Source organism: Sprattus sprattus, assembly GCF_963457725.1.
Source record: "Sprattus sprattus genome assembly, chromosome: 11".
Taxonomy (NCBI): domain Eukaryota; kingdom Metazoa; phylum Chordata; class Actinopteri; order Clupeiformes; family Clupeidae; genus Sprattus; species Sprattus sprattus.
In genome coordinates this window covers 21,038,239-21,055,625 of record NC_137909.1, presented here as the reverse complement: position 1 = coordinate 21,055,625, position 17,387 = coordinate 21,038,239, and the positions used below count along the sequence as shown (strand labels likewise).

At 44.5% G+C, this 17,387-nt stretch overlaps 1 protein-coding gene across 1 annotated transcript in view; it reads right to left on the bottom strand.

Moving 5' to 3' along the window:
* Window positions 1–10,575: 10,575 nt before the first annotated feature.
* sh2d3ca (SH2 domain containing 3Ca) overlaps window positions 10,576–17,387 on the bottom strand; it is a gene marked incomplete at both ends in the record, with an annotated part of 58,458 nt that continues 51,646 nt past the window's right edge. Inside the window, 9 exons of the mRNA XM_080847811.1 lie at window positions 10,576–10,751; window positions 11,077–11,283; window positions 11,804–11,915; window positions 12,227–12,398; window positions 13,333–13,448; window positions 14,468–14,982; window positions 15,681–15,808; window positions 17,012–17,086; window positions 17,288–17,387. The exon at window positions 17,288–17,387 is cut by the window's right edge and continues 337 nt beyond it. Coding sequence (XP_080703937.1) covers window positions 10,576–10,751; window positions 11,077–11,283; window positions 11,804–11,915; window positions 12,227–12,398; window positions 13,333–13,448; window positions 14,468–14,982; window positions 15,681–15,808; window positions 17,012–17,086; window positions 17,288–17,387 — 1,601 coding nt within the window. The remainder of the gene's footprint in view (window positions 10,752–11,076; window positions 11,284–11,803; window positions 11,916–12,226; window positions 12,399–13,332; window positions 13,449–14,467; window positions 14,983–15,680; window positions 15,809–17,011; window positions 17,087–17,287) is intronic.

The window sequence follows — 17,387 nt, the reverse complement described above, 5'->3', positions numbered from 1 at the left end:
TATAGCTAGTGATCACTTCCGTCCCCCCGAAGAGTAAAGCCTTATCTCCAAATGCTAGTCTTTCCAACCATTTTATTTGGCGGTGTTAAAAGTTCATGGCCAAAAATAATTTGTTTATTTATAGTTAGTGGGCCAAAACCATTACTGACACAAACCCACCCCCCAACACACACACACACACCATCAGTCTCTCCTTTTTGAAATATTTCCATTAAATACAACAGATATCTTTCTCTGCATACACCCCTTATCTTATTAATACAACATTTTCTAAAAGAAATATCCAAGTTATGGGTTCTCAGTGAAAGCAGTGTGTGTGCTCCACTTTTCGCGCGGAATTTTTGGCGCTGGAAGAAGTATTTGTTTCTTGGAATCACACAGATGTCAAGGCCGCTCTGATATAGTAGCAAAGGCAGCGGCTGTCACACTGAAGTAACTGACAATGGAGGACACAATGGAGGCGCAGTGAAAAGCCTCAATGAGGGTGAATGGGAGACGATGGCTCCACTCTGCTGAATGGACGCGTTCACTTGTTTCAGCAAGCACATATGATAGGAAACATAAATTAATATGTTACACACTGAGGTTTGAAAGAGAGGGGGATAGAGAAAGAGAAAGACTAAGAGCAAGCTCTGTCACTTCTTCTGCGTCTCTGTGTGATGATGGAAGACCTAAGAGATGTTTTTGAATGTCTTTGACGCGGGCGCTAACTCGCAGTCTTTGTTTGTTCGGTGTTGTGCAAAGGATTGTTGTCCTTCTCTCTCTCTGCCTTTTCTATCAGCTGAGCCTGGCCTGGTCCACATTCATCTCTGTGCGGCTGTGGGAGAATAAGCTCTCGTTAAATGTTCCCCCGAGCCTCCGAAATGTCCCCAGTACAGTGACGTGTGACGGACAGTTCTGCCGCGCTTTTGTCCCCGCATAAGGGCCTGGGAGCCTGTTGGGGGGGGGGGGGGGGGGGGGGGGGGGGGGTGGGGGGTGGTGTGTGTTATTGGGGGCTGGTGCGGCTCTCAGCGTGTCCCTGTGTCTCTGTCGCCAGGCTACAGGGCTACGTCAGTGTACCAGGGGTGCCAGGAAGATCTCTCTCTGCCTCGCACCCAGCTGTGCCACGCATCGATGTGAAAGAGGGGTCTCTCTCTCTCTCTATCTCTCTTTCATTCTCGCTTTCTCTCCCTCCTTCTGTATCTTCCTCTGTGTCTCCCTCTCTCTTGTCCTTCTCCGTGTACAGCTGTCACACACACACACACACACACCAGAGAACATGATGGCCCCGCTGTACCCCGATCACCTCCATCTTGTCTCAGCGTGGCCTGGCCGCACAGTCAGAGGCACGTTACACTGACGCACTTGCAGCTCTATCCCAGCACGCATGCCCACTGCCGCAGTGCATGTTCTCACAGCAACACGCACACACAAACACACACACACACACACACACACGTTTGCACACAAAGATGGAAAAACACACTCACACAAACATACACATAGACATGCATTCATACAGACCCATGCAAGAACACAAAATACAGGCAGAGAAACACTCAGATGCATATACGCACAAGCATATATACACAAAAAACACATGCACGCTTGCACACTTGCACAAAAAGATGGGAAAACACACTCACGCACACACATACATGCATTCATACAGACCCATGGACAGGCACACACACAAGAACACGCCAATACAGGTTGAGAAAAACTCACATACAAGCATCCACACACACATGCAGTCAGAGGAGTGCACATTTCAATAAACATGCATACAGAAATTCATGGAAAGATGAATCTTTTACACACATTCACATACAATCGAATTTTGAAGTGCAAAAGTCTGTTATCCAAACTACTTTGATAGAGCAAGATTTAACAGCAGAGAAGATTAATTGATACCCAGATATCATAAATGCACAATAAAGAACTCTGCCTCAGTATTCTGAATGTGGAATTAGTTTTATCTTTATGACAATCAAATCTTTTATTTTCGTGATGTGTTTTTGTAACATGTATTTATTCCTGTTTAATAAGTTGCCTTATGCTTGAAGGCTCAAGTAATGCTTCATACTCAGAATGGCGATCACAACAGAGTGGTTGCTTTTAGGTCAACTGTTGAAACAGCAGCACCATCTTGTGGCAGAAGGTGAGACCTACTGCTGAGAAGCATGGTTGAAGATAGGCTCTCAAGATTTCAACGGCTATAGGATCCTTTTCCTACCTTCCTGAAAGTTGAAGAGCATTTTTCACTGGTATAGATATTTCTGCGACCCCTTTAGGATTTAGATTTAATACGTCAGAGAGGTAATGAGGTGTGTTCGAGGTTACAAGATACCCCGGAGAGGCATTGACCCAGATACATATCCAGCCCTGGCCCAGTAGAACCATGCCAGATATGGACCGCAATGGCTCCAGAGCTAGTTGATATGAGGGAATACCAATTGGGTCCACTGAAATTACAATGACTGTGAATAACCCGCCATCTATGCCTCAGGCTGAAAATTATAAACATTTTCATTTACTTATTTCTGGGTCTGAAAATTCGGTTTTATTGGTAACTGTAACCCTAAATCCAACTCATATATGCCAATATCTGATATCCTTGAGTTTATGTAGCTGATCTGAGGCCTCACATTGACCCTTTCACTGCAATGATTGGGAATCGGTGCTGAAAAAGAATGGCGATGGTCTAGAGACAGGGCGTATTGATAAAGATGCTGTAGCAGAAGTTGGTCCTTAGTATGAATGAATACGTTGTTGGGAAACTATTTTTTTTTCTCTTCGTTTTTTCAGTCCTGATCAGCCTAAAGCTTGGCTCCACGGCACACACACACACACACACACACACACACACACACACACACACACACACACACACACACACATCTTAGTTGCCGTCCTACTTTTTTCTGTCTTCTTATCTTATGCTTAACAAGCTAGGAGAGTAGCTGTACGTAACAGAGGTAACCAGTGAACTGCAGCAAATGAGATCTAAAAATATATATAATGCTGTAAAAACATCTTAAAGAAACAAGTTCTGTCATCCCAAAACATGCCAGAATGTAAAGCACATGACACAAGACTTGACGCTTCTGTACACCCAGAGCTGTCTGTGAAAACGACATTCACACCGTCATTACCTCTACAGTGATGTGAGAAAAACACTTCACAGTCTCCTTATTCAAAAGACTCCTTCAAACAGACTCCCTCTGCAGTGGCTCATGTCTGCTTCCACAAGGGAACTGACTTGCAGGAACGATGGGCAACACTTGAAAGATGGAGAACTCTAGTTGCACAAGGAGACACACCTGCGCCTCAGACAGGGAGTGATCCAACAGCACAAAGCAGTTGCCGATGCAGCACAAGGGTGATGCAAAAATAAAACTCCTGCTTTGCAACTCACACAAACTCGCACACCACTCCTGAAAGTATGAACAGTGTCATTGACTGCAGTCGAGGAGCCCCAGAGGCGCCTTCTTGACATGAGACAGCAAAGAACCTTTTTGACATGACACAGCAAAGCAGCCTGTGAATGATAAAGAGCAATATGGTAAACACAACCACACGAAGAGAGAGGACTAGCAGGACTGCCCAATGAGGCTTGTAGCTTATACTCTATGTATTTCTTTTAACTCAGAAGTTAGAGAGGTGAATGTGGAGTTATTACCATGTGTAACTAGATGTGGGGAATGTGATATTTTCATACCCTACACTGGGCACGGCAGTTTTCAATGCTCATTTAGCTTCAGTGCTGTTGGAAAAGGTCTTGGCACTGCACCGTGGAGAATCACATGTTTTGCCATCTGATCCCTAAGGCTGGCCCAGGATCGCTCTATATGCATGTACAAGGCATGCACAATTCATGTGATATTCTTATCGCACAAGTAGACACAGCCATGCGCCTCAGACAGCAGGTCTAAACAGTCACATTGAGATAAACTGTGTAAAAACACGTGTGAAGGAAGCCACGCATGTAGATTTCCTGTCATTCTTGACAAGTGAAAGGTTTCTGCAGGCAGATTAAATGTTTTCTCTGAGTGTTTTCGCTCAGTTGTTTTCCATTGCATTGCGTAATCTCTAGGTTGGGGTATTAAACCTGTGCAGGTGTATGAGCTCCTGCCAACGTACATTCAGTGGTACTTTAAGAGAGCCTGCGTGAGGCTGAATGTCTGAGACAACCTCATCCTAAATTAACATAATACTCCTGAATGTTTCAGTGCTTTAGCATGTTTTTAGTTGAATATTTTATCTGCTTGTTAAAAGCGGTGATCAGGAAAAATCCAGCACAAATTAAATTGCATGCTGATGTGTTCTTTTTGACTTATATAGAACGATATAGAACTACTAAAATGTTTGGATTATACATGCCTTTTCAGATGTAACAACGATCTCCCACACAGCTGAAAGTCACAAATGTTTGGGGAAAATCTACAGCTCTATGCCTTAACTGCCATTAACCCCTTGGTGCCGCCCCGTGTTAATATCGTTCTTATTCGAACGATGACGTTTTGGTGCCATGACAACGGAAAATAACATATTTTTGCAAAACATTTTTTTTTTACAAAACCTCAAGACCCATCCAATCATATTGCATGCTTTTAAAATCCATTTTATTGATTGGCTAGTCCCACAGAGCTCGTCAAATCAAGCTACGCGAGTGACGTGAATGAGGTTAGAAAAAACAAACATGGCGTCCGCGAGTATGCGACACCTCAGAGAGAAACAGCAATTTTCAGCACAAGAAGAAGCAGCATTTCTAATGAATGATGAGTGGCCAAGAAACTAATGTACACAGTGGTCCTGGATGGATTTCTAGTGGAGAAAAAGTTTGAACTTTTACCGAGGATTGGAAGGAGAAACCGCCGGAGAAAAGTACTCCGACTGCGTTTCTATCACAAGGTACGTTTCATCATACACACACCAAACAAGTAGTCACTGAAATGCATGCTAGCTTTCCTCATTTGTTTCTCTGAGTAAATAATTAACTTTATCAAACCTTTGTATTTAGTATTGTGTTCGGCTATCAATTTGGCTAGATTTATAAGACATTTGTGAGGGCGAACATTCACATGTTTCGTTTACCGCAAAGTACCGCTGACGCAAACGCACCTTGTACTAATAGCAAACAACATGTTACTGGGTTTACATTTTAGCATTTGAAAGGCATAAGCAAGCAGGGACTAACCCTTGGGAGAAAAGATAAAGCAGTATTTATTTTCCTTTCAATATGTTTTTCTTACCTAATTCATGAAAAAAATGTGACTTACTTATGGTTTTAGTGTAGTTCTGTCAATATTTCGTTGTTGATTTGAGACCTCAAGGTTTTGTGTGCTTGTTATTTCAGCCCTGTACAATAATTACTAATAACTTGTATATATATATATATATATATATATATATATATATATATATATATGTGTGTGTGTGTGTGTGTGTGTAAATGAAGAATAGAAAAATTAACTGTTCCTTTTTCTGATCTGACTTGATTTTCAGCTTAGGTAATGGAATATTAGCCACGAGGAGAGAAGCGATGATGGTGCTCCTGAAAATCCGCCAGCCAACCCAAGACCAGCGAGAGGGAGAGGTGTGAGACCAAGAGGGAAAGGGCCAAGAGGCCTACAAGCCAGGATAGTTGGACCTTTTAATATATTGACAAATTCCAGATCTGGGCTTTCTCTTTCAATGGACACATTTTGAAAGGGCTGATGCAGAGCTTTGCAGCGCTCTTTGAAATGGTCAAGGAAAGTTCTGACTTCTCTGAGCTTATCATTTCCATCCTAAGCACTGGGGTCTACTACATGTAACATGGCCATAAGGGCTTTGAGGGTGAATGTTTGGCACCCTGTAGCCAGGCCAGGTGAGTTGACTATGCTCTCTGTTTGCTACAAATTATGTCAGATGTGGGATGGCTTCCTGTGAGGTCATCTGAGGCGTGGCCGTAAAACTGTATGAGGGACCCCCAGGTAGGTTGACACCTGTGTTAGGGGCCCCGTAGATGGGTAAAGCACATGTCTGTGTGTGTATGGGGGTGGGGGGGGGCACTCTTGATGGTAGAAGTACTCTTGGTGGATGCGCGAGGAATGCCTATGTACATGAAGCGCAATGGTGCACTTCCCGAAGTGGAGGGCAGTGTGACGGAGTGCTGCACTACAGATGAGTATAGTGCTCTGACTGCCACACTATGGAGCCTGGCTCATTGGTATGGCAGTCAGAGTGCATGTTTGGCACCCTGTAGATCCAGGTTCAAATCGATGTGTGGGGTGATGCAATCTCCCATATTTGATCACACTGAATTATACTGGAATTTTGAAATGTACATAATGTGGAGGACGCCAGATATTGGGCTGTAACATTTGAGGTTTTGCTCAGATCAAGCTGAAATTTTAGAGTGATATGGCTGATTGATTATGCTTTGATTTGACGTTGAATTTTTTTGATAAAAATGTTTACTTTGCTCTTCAGATGAGAAATTGTACATAATTTATGCGCATAATTAATACAACATTTGCATAAATGCTATTTTTAATAAACAAATATATTTTAAAAATGAAAAAACTGTGTGCTGTGTTGTACTCCATACGTTTAGCTTTAAAATGATGTATCACACATTAATATATGTTACAAACTGTTCTTACACCACTGCTTTAATTGAAAGCACCCTAAATCGGTCATTTTAGGTGCTGGCAACAAAGGGTTAACTTCAGTTTGTTCAGTTTAGCAACCATCTGTTCCTGGCTTCACACAGTCCCCTACAGCTCCAGACACTGATACCCACTCATATGGAGAATGAACTCTTCACCGTGGAACTTGATAGTGTGGACATGGACATGAAAGTATTGTAATTTATTTAAACAAACGGCCTAATAATTACAAAAATGTAAATGTTTAAATATGCATTTAAAGTGTAAATGGACATTTCTGTACTTGGAAAGATGCTGGAGTTTTATCCTAAACACAATAGAATGCCTGAAAATAAATAATTATATTAACTGAGGTCACTGATCAAAAAAAGGTTAATTTGAGTTCACAGTGTTAATTTTTCTGTGTCCATATTTCCTTATCTTGTAGTTGCCCACTTTGTGATATGATGCTTCCTATGTAAACAACATTCATGCATCCCATTACTTTGTAGACCTTCACCACAGTTCCAAAATGCCACTAGCAGTGGTACCTGTGAACTGAACTAAATCTGATTGAAACCCATGAAACCCCAATTTATTTTATCAGTACCTCTAGAATTATCGAATATCGAATATCTCAACACAGGTGCAGTTTGGTGAGAAGAAAATTGCATTTTCAAACTATCCTACAAGATGTAGAAAACATCAAACTCAGTCGGAGAATTCTTGAGAAGATTTCCTTTTTGTCACAAAGTCTTACCATAAAAGTTTGTTTGACTGGCTGTTTTATGAATGTTTATGTCCCCTTCCTTGAATGGAAATGGATGGAACGGAGACAGACCTCGACAAGATCGGACAATTTTGAGGTTCAGAAAGCAGAAAAATTGAACTTAAATTCATCCATTAAATGTACTATCCATTAATCAGCATCAATAAATTAGTCACACTTCTTGAGACATTATTCATCCATTTTCCCCCTCTCTGCTCTCTCTTGGGAGTGTATCTGTGTTGATAATGTCAGCTAAGGACACAGTCCTTCCTCTTACACACAGTGGCTCTGGAGATTCAGAATGATCAAGGAGGGCAGGAGTCTGCTAGACTGTGTGTTTGTGTGTCTCTCTCTGTGTGTGTGTAGTGTAAGTCATTTGTAAGTTATCTAGTTATGTTATTTAATGTCTTGTACGGACTTGTAAATATTTAATTGATTTGGTTATACTTTGGTGTTTCATTAACAAATCTTATTAGAAAGTGTTACCGAATGTTGCTCTTCCTTTTATTTCACTACAAATCATGTTTAACTTTAAAATAAGCATTTCATATTAACCTAAGTTATTACTATGATGAAGGGAATTAATATCTTAGGCTGACCCCCTGGAGTATGAGAACACATTATCACAAATCAATCAATAATCATTGTCAGTTTGAGGGTTAATATGAAGTTGTGTTTTGCGGTTTCATTACCCTTGTGAGTTATTTGTGCAACTTTGACAAAACATTTTTTGTTTACTTTTCCTAAATCAATAAATGAGACAATAACAACACAACAGGTGTTGCTTTCACAAGCTTACTGTGGTTTATTTCCTGGAAAAAAGGTTGAAAAAAATATGACATACCAGAATATTTACAGCACATAAGAAAAAGGTGATCACTTATTTCACGTTCCTTTAAAGGTTCATTCAGGACTGTCTATTTACAAAATGACATAAGCACACACAGTCATCTGTACAATATGTGAGAAACACACGTCACAGTCTCCAGATTTCAAAACACTCAAGCAGACCCCATCCTCATTGCATTTTTTTTTTTTTTTTTACATTTTTTGCTTCTTCATTTACGCCCCCTTGTGGCCACAAGAGGAAGTATGTGCAGAACTCCTTGGTCGTCCCAGCGTAGAACTCCAAGCCGGTGTTCATCTGCAAAGTTCACCACTAATAACCTCTCCCCCTGAAACAACAGCAAAACAGCTGACTACACTCTACATTGTAAGATGGACGTGCAAGTAAATAGCAAGTGGATTTACAGACGCCTTCCTCCCTGAACTGTGTGTTATGCAGAAATGTTTCTTGGATTCTTTTGTGTGTACATGCATGTGGACTATGTACCTTCTACATCCAATCTGCAAGCCCACCCTCTTCTCTCTCTCTCTCTCTCTCTCTCTCACACACACACACACCTCCACTATTACACTAATGCAATGTCAGGCACCTGAATAGCATGCGCTAAGTGCAATTGGTGAAACCACATCGCAAAGTCGACACACATGTGAAGAGATGGTGACTTTAGTTCAGGTGTGGGGAGGGTGTCTATGCTCCCCTGGTTTAAGGGTTTAAGACACGGATCAGCAAAGCATCAAGTTAGCCCTCTTTATCTTGCCATACAAATCTGTTGTTGTTGTTATTGTTGATCGAATGCCACAATTATGCACATTAAACCTTCAAGCCAAGCATAGATCTGTCATATTTACATACAAATGCACACACACACACACACACACACACACACACACACACACACACACACACACACACACACACACACACACACACACACACACACACACACACACACACACACACACACACACACACACACACACACACTCACAGCCAAACACAAACACTTCCCTGAGGACTCTGATCACTGTCTCCCACAGAAGTCTGTTCTTCACATTTTCACCAGCCTCTGCCAATAGCCAATAGCAGTCTGAGAACTACTCTTAGTGTGCAATGACTACTAAAGTCTGGTTTTGAATCAGGCTCAAACGTGTGCCCGGGTCAGAGATCACACTCAATGCCCTTTGTGACAGAAAACATGACGTGTCAGAGGTCACAAGTCAGTAACAAGAGCGAGACCTGCATTTCTGTACAATCTTACACAATGTTAGGGTAGAAGTGTGTGTGTGTGTGTGTGTGTGTGTGTGTGTGTGTGTGTGTGTGTGTGTGTGTGTGTGTGTGTGTGTGTGTGTGTGTGTGTGTGTGTGTGTGTGTGTGTGTGTGTGTGTTGGTGTGTGTGTGTCTGTGACTTTGTATATGTGTGTCTGTCTGAAGTAATGTTATTTGGCATATGCTGACACCTGGTAGAAATGAAGCCCGTGGTGCAGAGGGAATCCACTTTTATCATAGTACAGAAGAGATAAATGTCAAAATAGAATAAAATAAAATCAAATATGAAAACCAGAGACAATTGTAAAGCATACAGAAGAATCCATCAGAAAGTTGATCATCAAATCACTTAAAAAAATCCAAATAATGAGACACACACACACACACACACACACAAGCAGGGTTTCCTTTCATATACGTATATCTGCTTGCCTGATTTGGCCACGTACATTCAGACGTGTGTGTGTGTCTCCTCGTCGTTTTCCCCACCATGTCTGAGCAGGTGGTGGAGCATCAACAAAGCAGTCTTTCACCCTCAACATGACCCATGACCTTCTGGAAGGTTCCGTAGCCACTGTTGTCAGGGTTTTAGTCTTCGACAAAACAGAAGGACAAAGCAGGGAATCATAGGCGTAGTCCAAGGTGAGACACAGCAACACTCATCCATTCTATCATTCTCTCTCAGGAAACACACACTCGTTTTTCCCCCCTACATGTCGTTCTTCTTGAGGCTTGTTACCTGATTTCCCACAATGCATTTCTGTGACTTGTTGGAAGGGGTCCAGTCAGACATGTGATGCAAGCGGTCCTCTTTGTGCCTCAGCAAGCCTCTCCCCTTTTTCGATCTCTCTATCTGTTCCTCTCCATCTCCTTTCCCTCTTTCCCACAAGTTCAGTTCAGGATCTCTCTCTCAACACCCCCATATTCCCATTTGGTCCAGCCCAGATGCATGGGAGTGACAGTAAGGAGAAGGACTGATGGGATTGTACCACTGCAAGTTTCTGTGCTGAGTATGGGGGGGAAAGGGGGTTAAGGTTAAGGTTAAGGTTAAGGTTATGGTTAAGGGGGTGAGTCAAGTGCTATAGCTCGCTGTGGCGGACAGGGGTCTCCAGCTTGTGGGAGAGGGCGGTGAGGACCTTGTCGAACTTCTCGTAGCGCTCGGCCTGGGAGCCCTCTGAGCCGCGGCTGCCCCACAGCAGACGCATCTGGAATTCTGTGCAGAAGATCTCTAGGAGCTCCGCACGCTCCTGCAGCTCTGGAGGGAGACAGAGAGAGAGAGAGAGAGAGAGAGAGAGAGAGAGAGAGAGAGAGAGAGAAAGAAAGAAAGAAAGAAAGAAAGAAGGAAGAAAGAAAGAGACAACAAACGTATTACTTTTACAACATTTCTTCATGACCTGGTAGGACAGGACAGGTGGACAGACATTTTTCAAACTCAGTCTGAACCATCCATAGATGCTCTCTATTCATCCCTCAACCTAGTGTTTCTGAGTAATATTTCAGCATAAAGGCAAAATAATCAGCGAAACCATCTGCCTCATGCATGTACACAACCTAAAACAAACAAACCAAAACACACATACCTTTTAGTTTGGTCTCTGCATTGGTGCAGTAGATTCCCCCGTGATGGGCGATGGTACGCGCCGCCTCCAGGTGACTCATCACCACGTCGACTCCTGCCTCCACACTCTCCCAGGGCTCTAGCCCCTCCCCCACGGCCACGCCCCTCTCCAGCAGAGACAACACAGGAACCACAGGTGGGAAGGAGGTGTTGGAGAGGATGCAGCTCTCTGTGACACGCACACACACACACACACACACACACACACACACACACACACACACTGATGTTAACAGGTAAAAAGTACTGATGACTGGGATGATTTGACAGCATATGAGAGGAGGCCCTCTAAAACTAGACCTTAGTTAGTTTGTGTCTTGCTTTTCATTGTGTCGTGCATGTTATCAGGTTCAAGCCATCTTTAGTTGTAATGAACCACAGGAGCATTGCTGAATCATCTGGGCTTTCAGCACCCTATCTTCACTCTCTAAGTGCCACACTCTCATTTCAACAAAATGTAGTTGAACTTTACTATTCTAAACATTAACACACTGCGTGGATGGCTAACTATCACAGCTCCTACTGTCCATTTACATATGTGAAGTGTAAACAGGGCTTCATGTACTAAGTCTGTCTAGGGTTGAATGGGGATTTAACCAAGATGGACTGAAATGCATTCGATCAGACCCAAATTCCACTTCCACTGTATCCTATCCCTGGCTCTCTAGTGCCCCCTTGAGGTGGCTCACCTTTGCCATCATTCATGGCCTTCAGGAAGGGCTTGAGCTTCTTCTCGTACAGGATGGCTCCTTCAGTGTGCCTCTGCCTTAGGGCCATCCATGTCTGTTCCAGCCGCGAGATCTAAGATGGGGGGGGGAGAGAGAGGGGGGAAGAGAGAATAAGAGAAAGAGAGAATCAGTTAATAACTCTTTTATGTTCGATGTTTCAGTCTTGCTCTGATCTTTTTAAATAAGGAATCTTAATCTCCCTCCCAACATTATGATGTAAAACATGTTAAAAAAACTATCAGAAACATAATTCACAGAGGTGGTTCTTTGAAGTCGATATCTTTATTAAACCAACAACACATTTCCGTGACACTGGAAGAAGTTTGGCCGTCGGACACACACACACACACACACACACACACACACATCCCTCTCCCCCTCTACCTGCGGTAGCTCCAGGGCCCTCATGACGGCGGCGAAGCCAAACATGTTTCCCATGGTGCTCTTTAGCTCGGCTGCCATTTGGATGGTCTTGTGCAGGAGTGCGGCCCTCTCCTCAGTGCTCCCCGTGCAGCCCAGGATGTCCACCGCCACCATGATGGACATGGTGTAGAACCTTAGAGGAGGACCAGGAGAGAGGAGGAGAAAGGAGGAGAGAGGAGGAGAGAGGAGGGGAAAGAAGGAGGGAGGAAGGGAAAGGAGGAGAGAGGAGGGGAAAGGAGGAATGAATGAAGTTGAAAGAAAAGGAACATTTTCAGTCAGTCCATACTATATAGACCTCTCATTCCTGTCAGTTTATACTATATAGACCTCTCATTCTTTTTATTCCCATAGTCTACCACTCTCTATGACATTTACATACAAGCTGGTATCTGGTAGCTCTGTTGGCAGTCTCTTATGAAAGCCCAGAGACACGCACACACACACACACACACACACACACACACACACACACACACACACACACACACACACACACACACACACACACACACACACATACACACTCACACACAGGAAGGCAATGAATTACAGCACCCTGGTAAGCCTTTGCTAAAATAGCTCCATCCCTGAAATGAACAGATGGCGTTGTGTCTCCAGTGTGTGCATACATGTGGGTGGGTGCGTGTGTGTGTGTGTGTGCTGGAGGAACCGCATTTTGTGGGAAATGTAATCTGCATTGTGTAGACAAGCACAGTCCCGCATCAGACTCCAACTTGCAACCTTGGGCATGGGATGCGGGCATGCTAGCAATGAGGCTAGAACCTATGGGTGCTAGCATCTGTCTCTAGCACGTCTCTTAAGGTATCAAGGACTCTGGATTACTCATTGCACAGCACTGTACCTGCTGACTACAATCACAGAAGGACCGAATGTGTCTGGTTGTGTGTTCTTAAGAAAGGGTAGATTATGGACAAGAATATTATGTCTGACTATGTACAGTAGTACAAAGGGATTTCATCTGAGTGATATTTGAGTGTATAGACACAGTCACATGTGTGCGTTTAAATGTGTGTGTGTATGTGTGTGTGTTTTGTGCAGTCTCTCACCTCTCCAGTAGATCCAGTCTCAGCTGGTGTCCATGAGGAAGAGTCAGCAGCTCTAGCCCAGACCCCACTCCCATCATCCGCTGCATCTCCTTGGTAACGCCCAGTATCCTAGCAACCTGCCGACCAGCACACGTGGGGAGAGTGAGGGCCATATTTACTCCACTCATTCTCACACAGGCCCATTCTCACACAAACACACACACACACACACACACACACACACACACACACACACATTTTCAACTAATAAATACAGAGGAGTCTGCGGCCACACTGCCAGAATTAACACTCCTACTACACACACACACTGAGGAACACTTATGTAGAAACCACTACACCCACACACATACACACACACACACACACACACACACACACACACACACACACACACACACACATTATCAGCTAATTAATACAGAGAAGTCTGCAGATATACTGCCAGAATTAACACTCATAACCACACACATTTATGTATGTCTCTCTGTCTTTCTCTCACACATACATCCAAATACACAAAATATACTAAATAAACTGAACAACTAATCGAATAAGAGCCCCCCCAAAAAAACATGACACACACACTTTAAGCACTGATTATCAATCATAAGCATTATCATCAGCTTCCTTGGCCTTCCTTGTGTATCTCTCAGTTTCAATCTAATGAGGGGTTAATTTGCAGAGCAACTAATACACTGCTGCTGATAGGGACTAATTAAGTGACTCCATCCTCACTGGAAAACTATGAGAAATGATGTGTCAATGCGTTTGGTCAATTCTAATGGGCCTTTCAGAGCAGTGTCTAATTTGTTTTTGGAGAAAGTGAGTGAGCATGAAATTAGCAGTGTGATGTCATTTAGGGTCCATTTAAATCAATCAATGAGATTTGAACCTTGTGATGAAGAGGGGTTTGACTCTTCACTGTGTGTGTAAGTATGTGTGTCTTCCTCATCGTGTAAGTATGTGTGTGTGTGTGTCTCCTCACCGTGCAGTCTGCTTTGGTGATGTGCATCTCAGTAGTATACATACATAAATGTGTGTGTGTGTGTGTCTTCTCACCGCGCTGTCTGCTTTGGTGATGTGCATCTCAGTAGTATAAATACATAAATGTGTGTGTGTGTGTGTGTCTTCTCACCGTGCAGTCTGCTTTGGTTATGTGCATGGCAGCGGTCCTGGCGTCGGTCTCGGCCAGCAGCTCCTTGACCTTCTTGAGCACGCTCATCTCCAGCGGCTTGTTCTCGGCCGGCAGCAGCACAGACTGGTACCGGCTCGGCTGCAGTGACGAGCTCGTCTCCACCAGGGGCAGCGAGAACCCCTCCTTCTCCAGCTCCGCGTCGCCCGCCTCTCCACCCACACCCGGGCCGCCCCGGCCCTCCTCCACTCGTAGTCTCTCCACGTAGCTCTTGCAGGGGGTGGCAGGGCCGCAGGGGTGCGGTCGGAGCTCGCAGTAGCTCCCGGCTGGGTCGGGACCCGGGCGAGGGCCCTGTGGGTGTGGGTGGATGGCCGGTGAAGCCTGGGCCCCAGCGGGGAGAAGGTTGTTGTTGGAGGCGGAGGGGCTGAGGTGGGGGTCGCTTGAGCGCCGAGGGACTGCCGGGGAGGGGGGGATGACGGCCAGGATGCGCCCGCCAGAGCCATGCCTGTGCCGGGACACTGAAGAGGAAGAGACAGGGGGGTTACTCATTAATGGGGAAGTGTGTGTGTGTGTGTGTGTGTGTGTGTGTGTGTGTGTGTGTGTGTGCATGTATGTGCGTGGTGTGTGTGTGTGTGTACATACATTCTACATAAGCATATCGGAACAGCCTGGGAAAAATACAAGGTAAAGTACATACAGTACACCCAGGGAGGAGAATGAGTACACACAGATATAAAAAGAAACATCCACACTAGGTGCATAAGAGTAGGTTGGATAACTGTATAAAGGCGAGCCTGAAGAGAGGCGGGTAGGAGGGGGTGAGAGGATGAAAACGCAAGCTAAATAGGGCTCTGAATAAACACTCTCACACACTCCTATACATACACATACACACACACACACCAGTGGAAGTGTGTGTCATTAATCAATCCTCCAGATGAACTTTCTGTGCTTTACGACTCAATGAAAAGTGCAGTCGCTGTAATCAGCACATGAAAGATGGCCTGGGAGACAGCAAGACATGTGTGGTGTCTAGGAGTGTGTGTACGTGTGAGTGAGCGTGAGCGTGTGTGTAAGTGTGTGTGCGTATTCATCTGTTTGAGTATATTGGTGTGATTGAGTGTGTATGCGTGTTACTGAGTGTGTGTGTGTGTGTATGGGTGTGTGTATCTGTATGAATGAGTGTATGTGTGTTTGCTGTGGTTACGGCCCTCACCAGCGCTATATGCGGGGGAGAGAGGCGCCTCTCCGACGGGAGAGAGGGTACAGCGGAACTCCTGGATCTGATCCATGCTCAGGGCGCAGCTCCTCATCGACTCCTTATGGTTGTGGATGGTGGAGGGGCTACAAGCACACACACACACACACACACACACACACACACACACACACACACAGAAAAGAAAATCCTTAGAGGAGAATTTCAGGTGCTTTTGCAATATGGTGTTGTCACTAGTAGATAGTGGTTTCATCCAGTGAGACAAGTGGCTGACTGCTTCAACTGCTTCAGTACTGCACCGAGCATCCCTTCTAAACTAGATCGTTTGTGTGACACATTCACCTTTCACACACATGAAATCACAGAAACCTAGCAATAGCTTATAATCCAGGTAGCTTGGATTGAAACTATCTGCTTAAAACTAAAACTTTAGAAGATTTTGTGACTTAGATTTCCCATGGAGATATAAATGGGTATCTGGATGGTAAATATTCCAGGTGCAGTGATGAGACAGGGATGCTGCGCAGTGCTGAAGCTGAGAGCCAGCAGATTGAGCTATTGACAAGATCTGTGCTGCAAGAACCTCAATCTAACAGTGAACCTGTGAATCAACGAGCCATTGAGCCATTAGGGAATCAGAGGGGGGTGCCTGTGAGGGAAGAGTGAGTTGCTCTCTGAATCAATGAATCAGCTTCGTATGACTCTCTGAATCAGGGAGGACAGAGGAGAGATTAATGAGTCGATTACCTCCTGACGCCCAGAAACGGCAGTGAACCAGTGCACCAATAATCAGACCTATGCATCTACAGGACAGAGGAGTGACTCCGAGAGGCAGATGTACGTACACTTTGGAGTGCGGCGTAAACAGCGACTTGACCAGTCCAGGCAGAGAGCGCAGCCTGTATCTTTTCCTTTTACGTTGAAGGTACTAAACCTGCAGCTGATCCCCTGATCAACGTACTACATTTCCCACAACCCTCCTATGACTGCATTTTCAGTGAGGCAGGAAAACACAGCCTGTCATTCTGTGCTCCTGCAGCAAGCATAATATGGTTTTAGCCTTGTGCCGTCTGTTTGTACATACACTGACATGGTTTTAAACGCATATTGCAACGAAATGACATCTAAAACAGGCACCTGCAAGGTAGTACATCTGCCCCTCGGTCTCTTGAACAAAAGAGAGCCTTGAGAGGAAAGGGGGGAAACGATGGCTCTGCTAAGTGAAACAGTGTACCCTGGAGGAGTGGATTGTAAGTGAGTCATAAGTGAATCAGGGAGTCAGTGAATCGTTGTGAACGGTGAAATGAACACAAGCCCACACACAGCACCTGTTGTTCTCCACCATTCTCTCAGACTCCGCCTCGGGGGGCGGGGCCTCTTGGGGCTCCATGGGTTCGTCATTGCTATGACAACACAAGAGCAGGACTATAATACACTCCTGTATTGGGGTTTAAGTCAGGTTTACAGACATCCACACACATATGTGCCAATATGCACACTCTAACACACATGTATGCTTTTATTAATAGGTGTACTCTTGTATAAACACATGACCACATAACGTACACTTTTCCCATTCCGGCCAACTTTGTCTGGATTCTCACCTGTGTGGGATACCCTTCTCTGCGGTCAGGCCGTCGTTCATGGTCACGCTCCGCCTCTTGATATACGCCCCTCTGTGATTGGATGGCGAGTGGGTAGCGC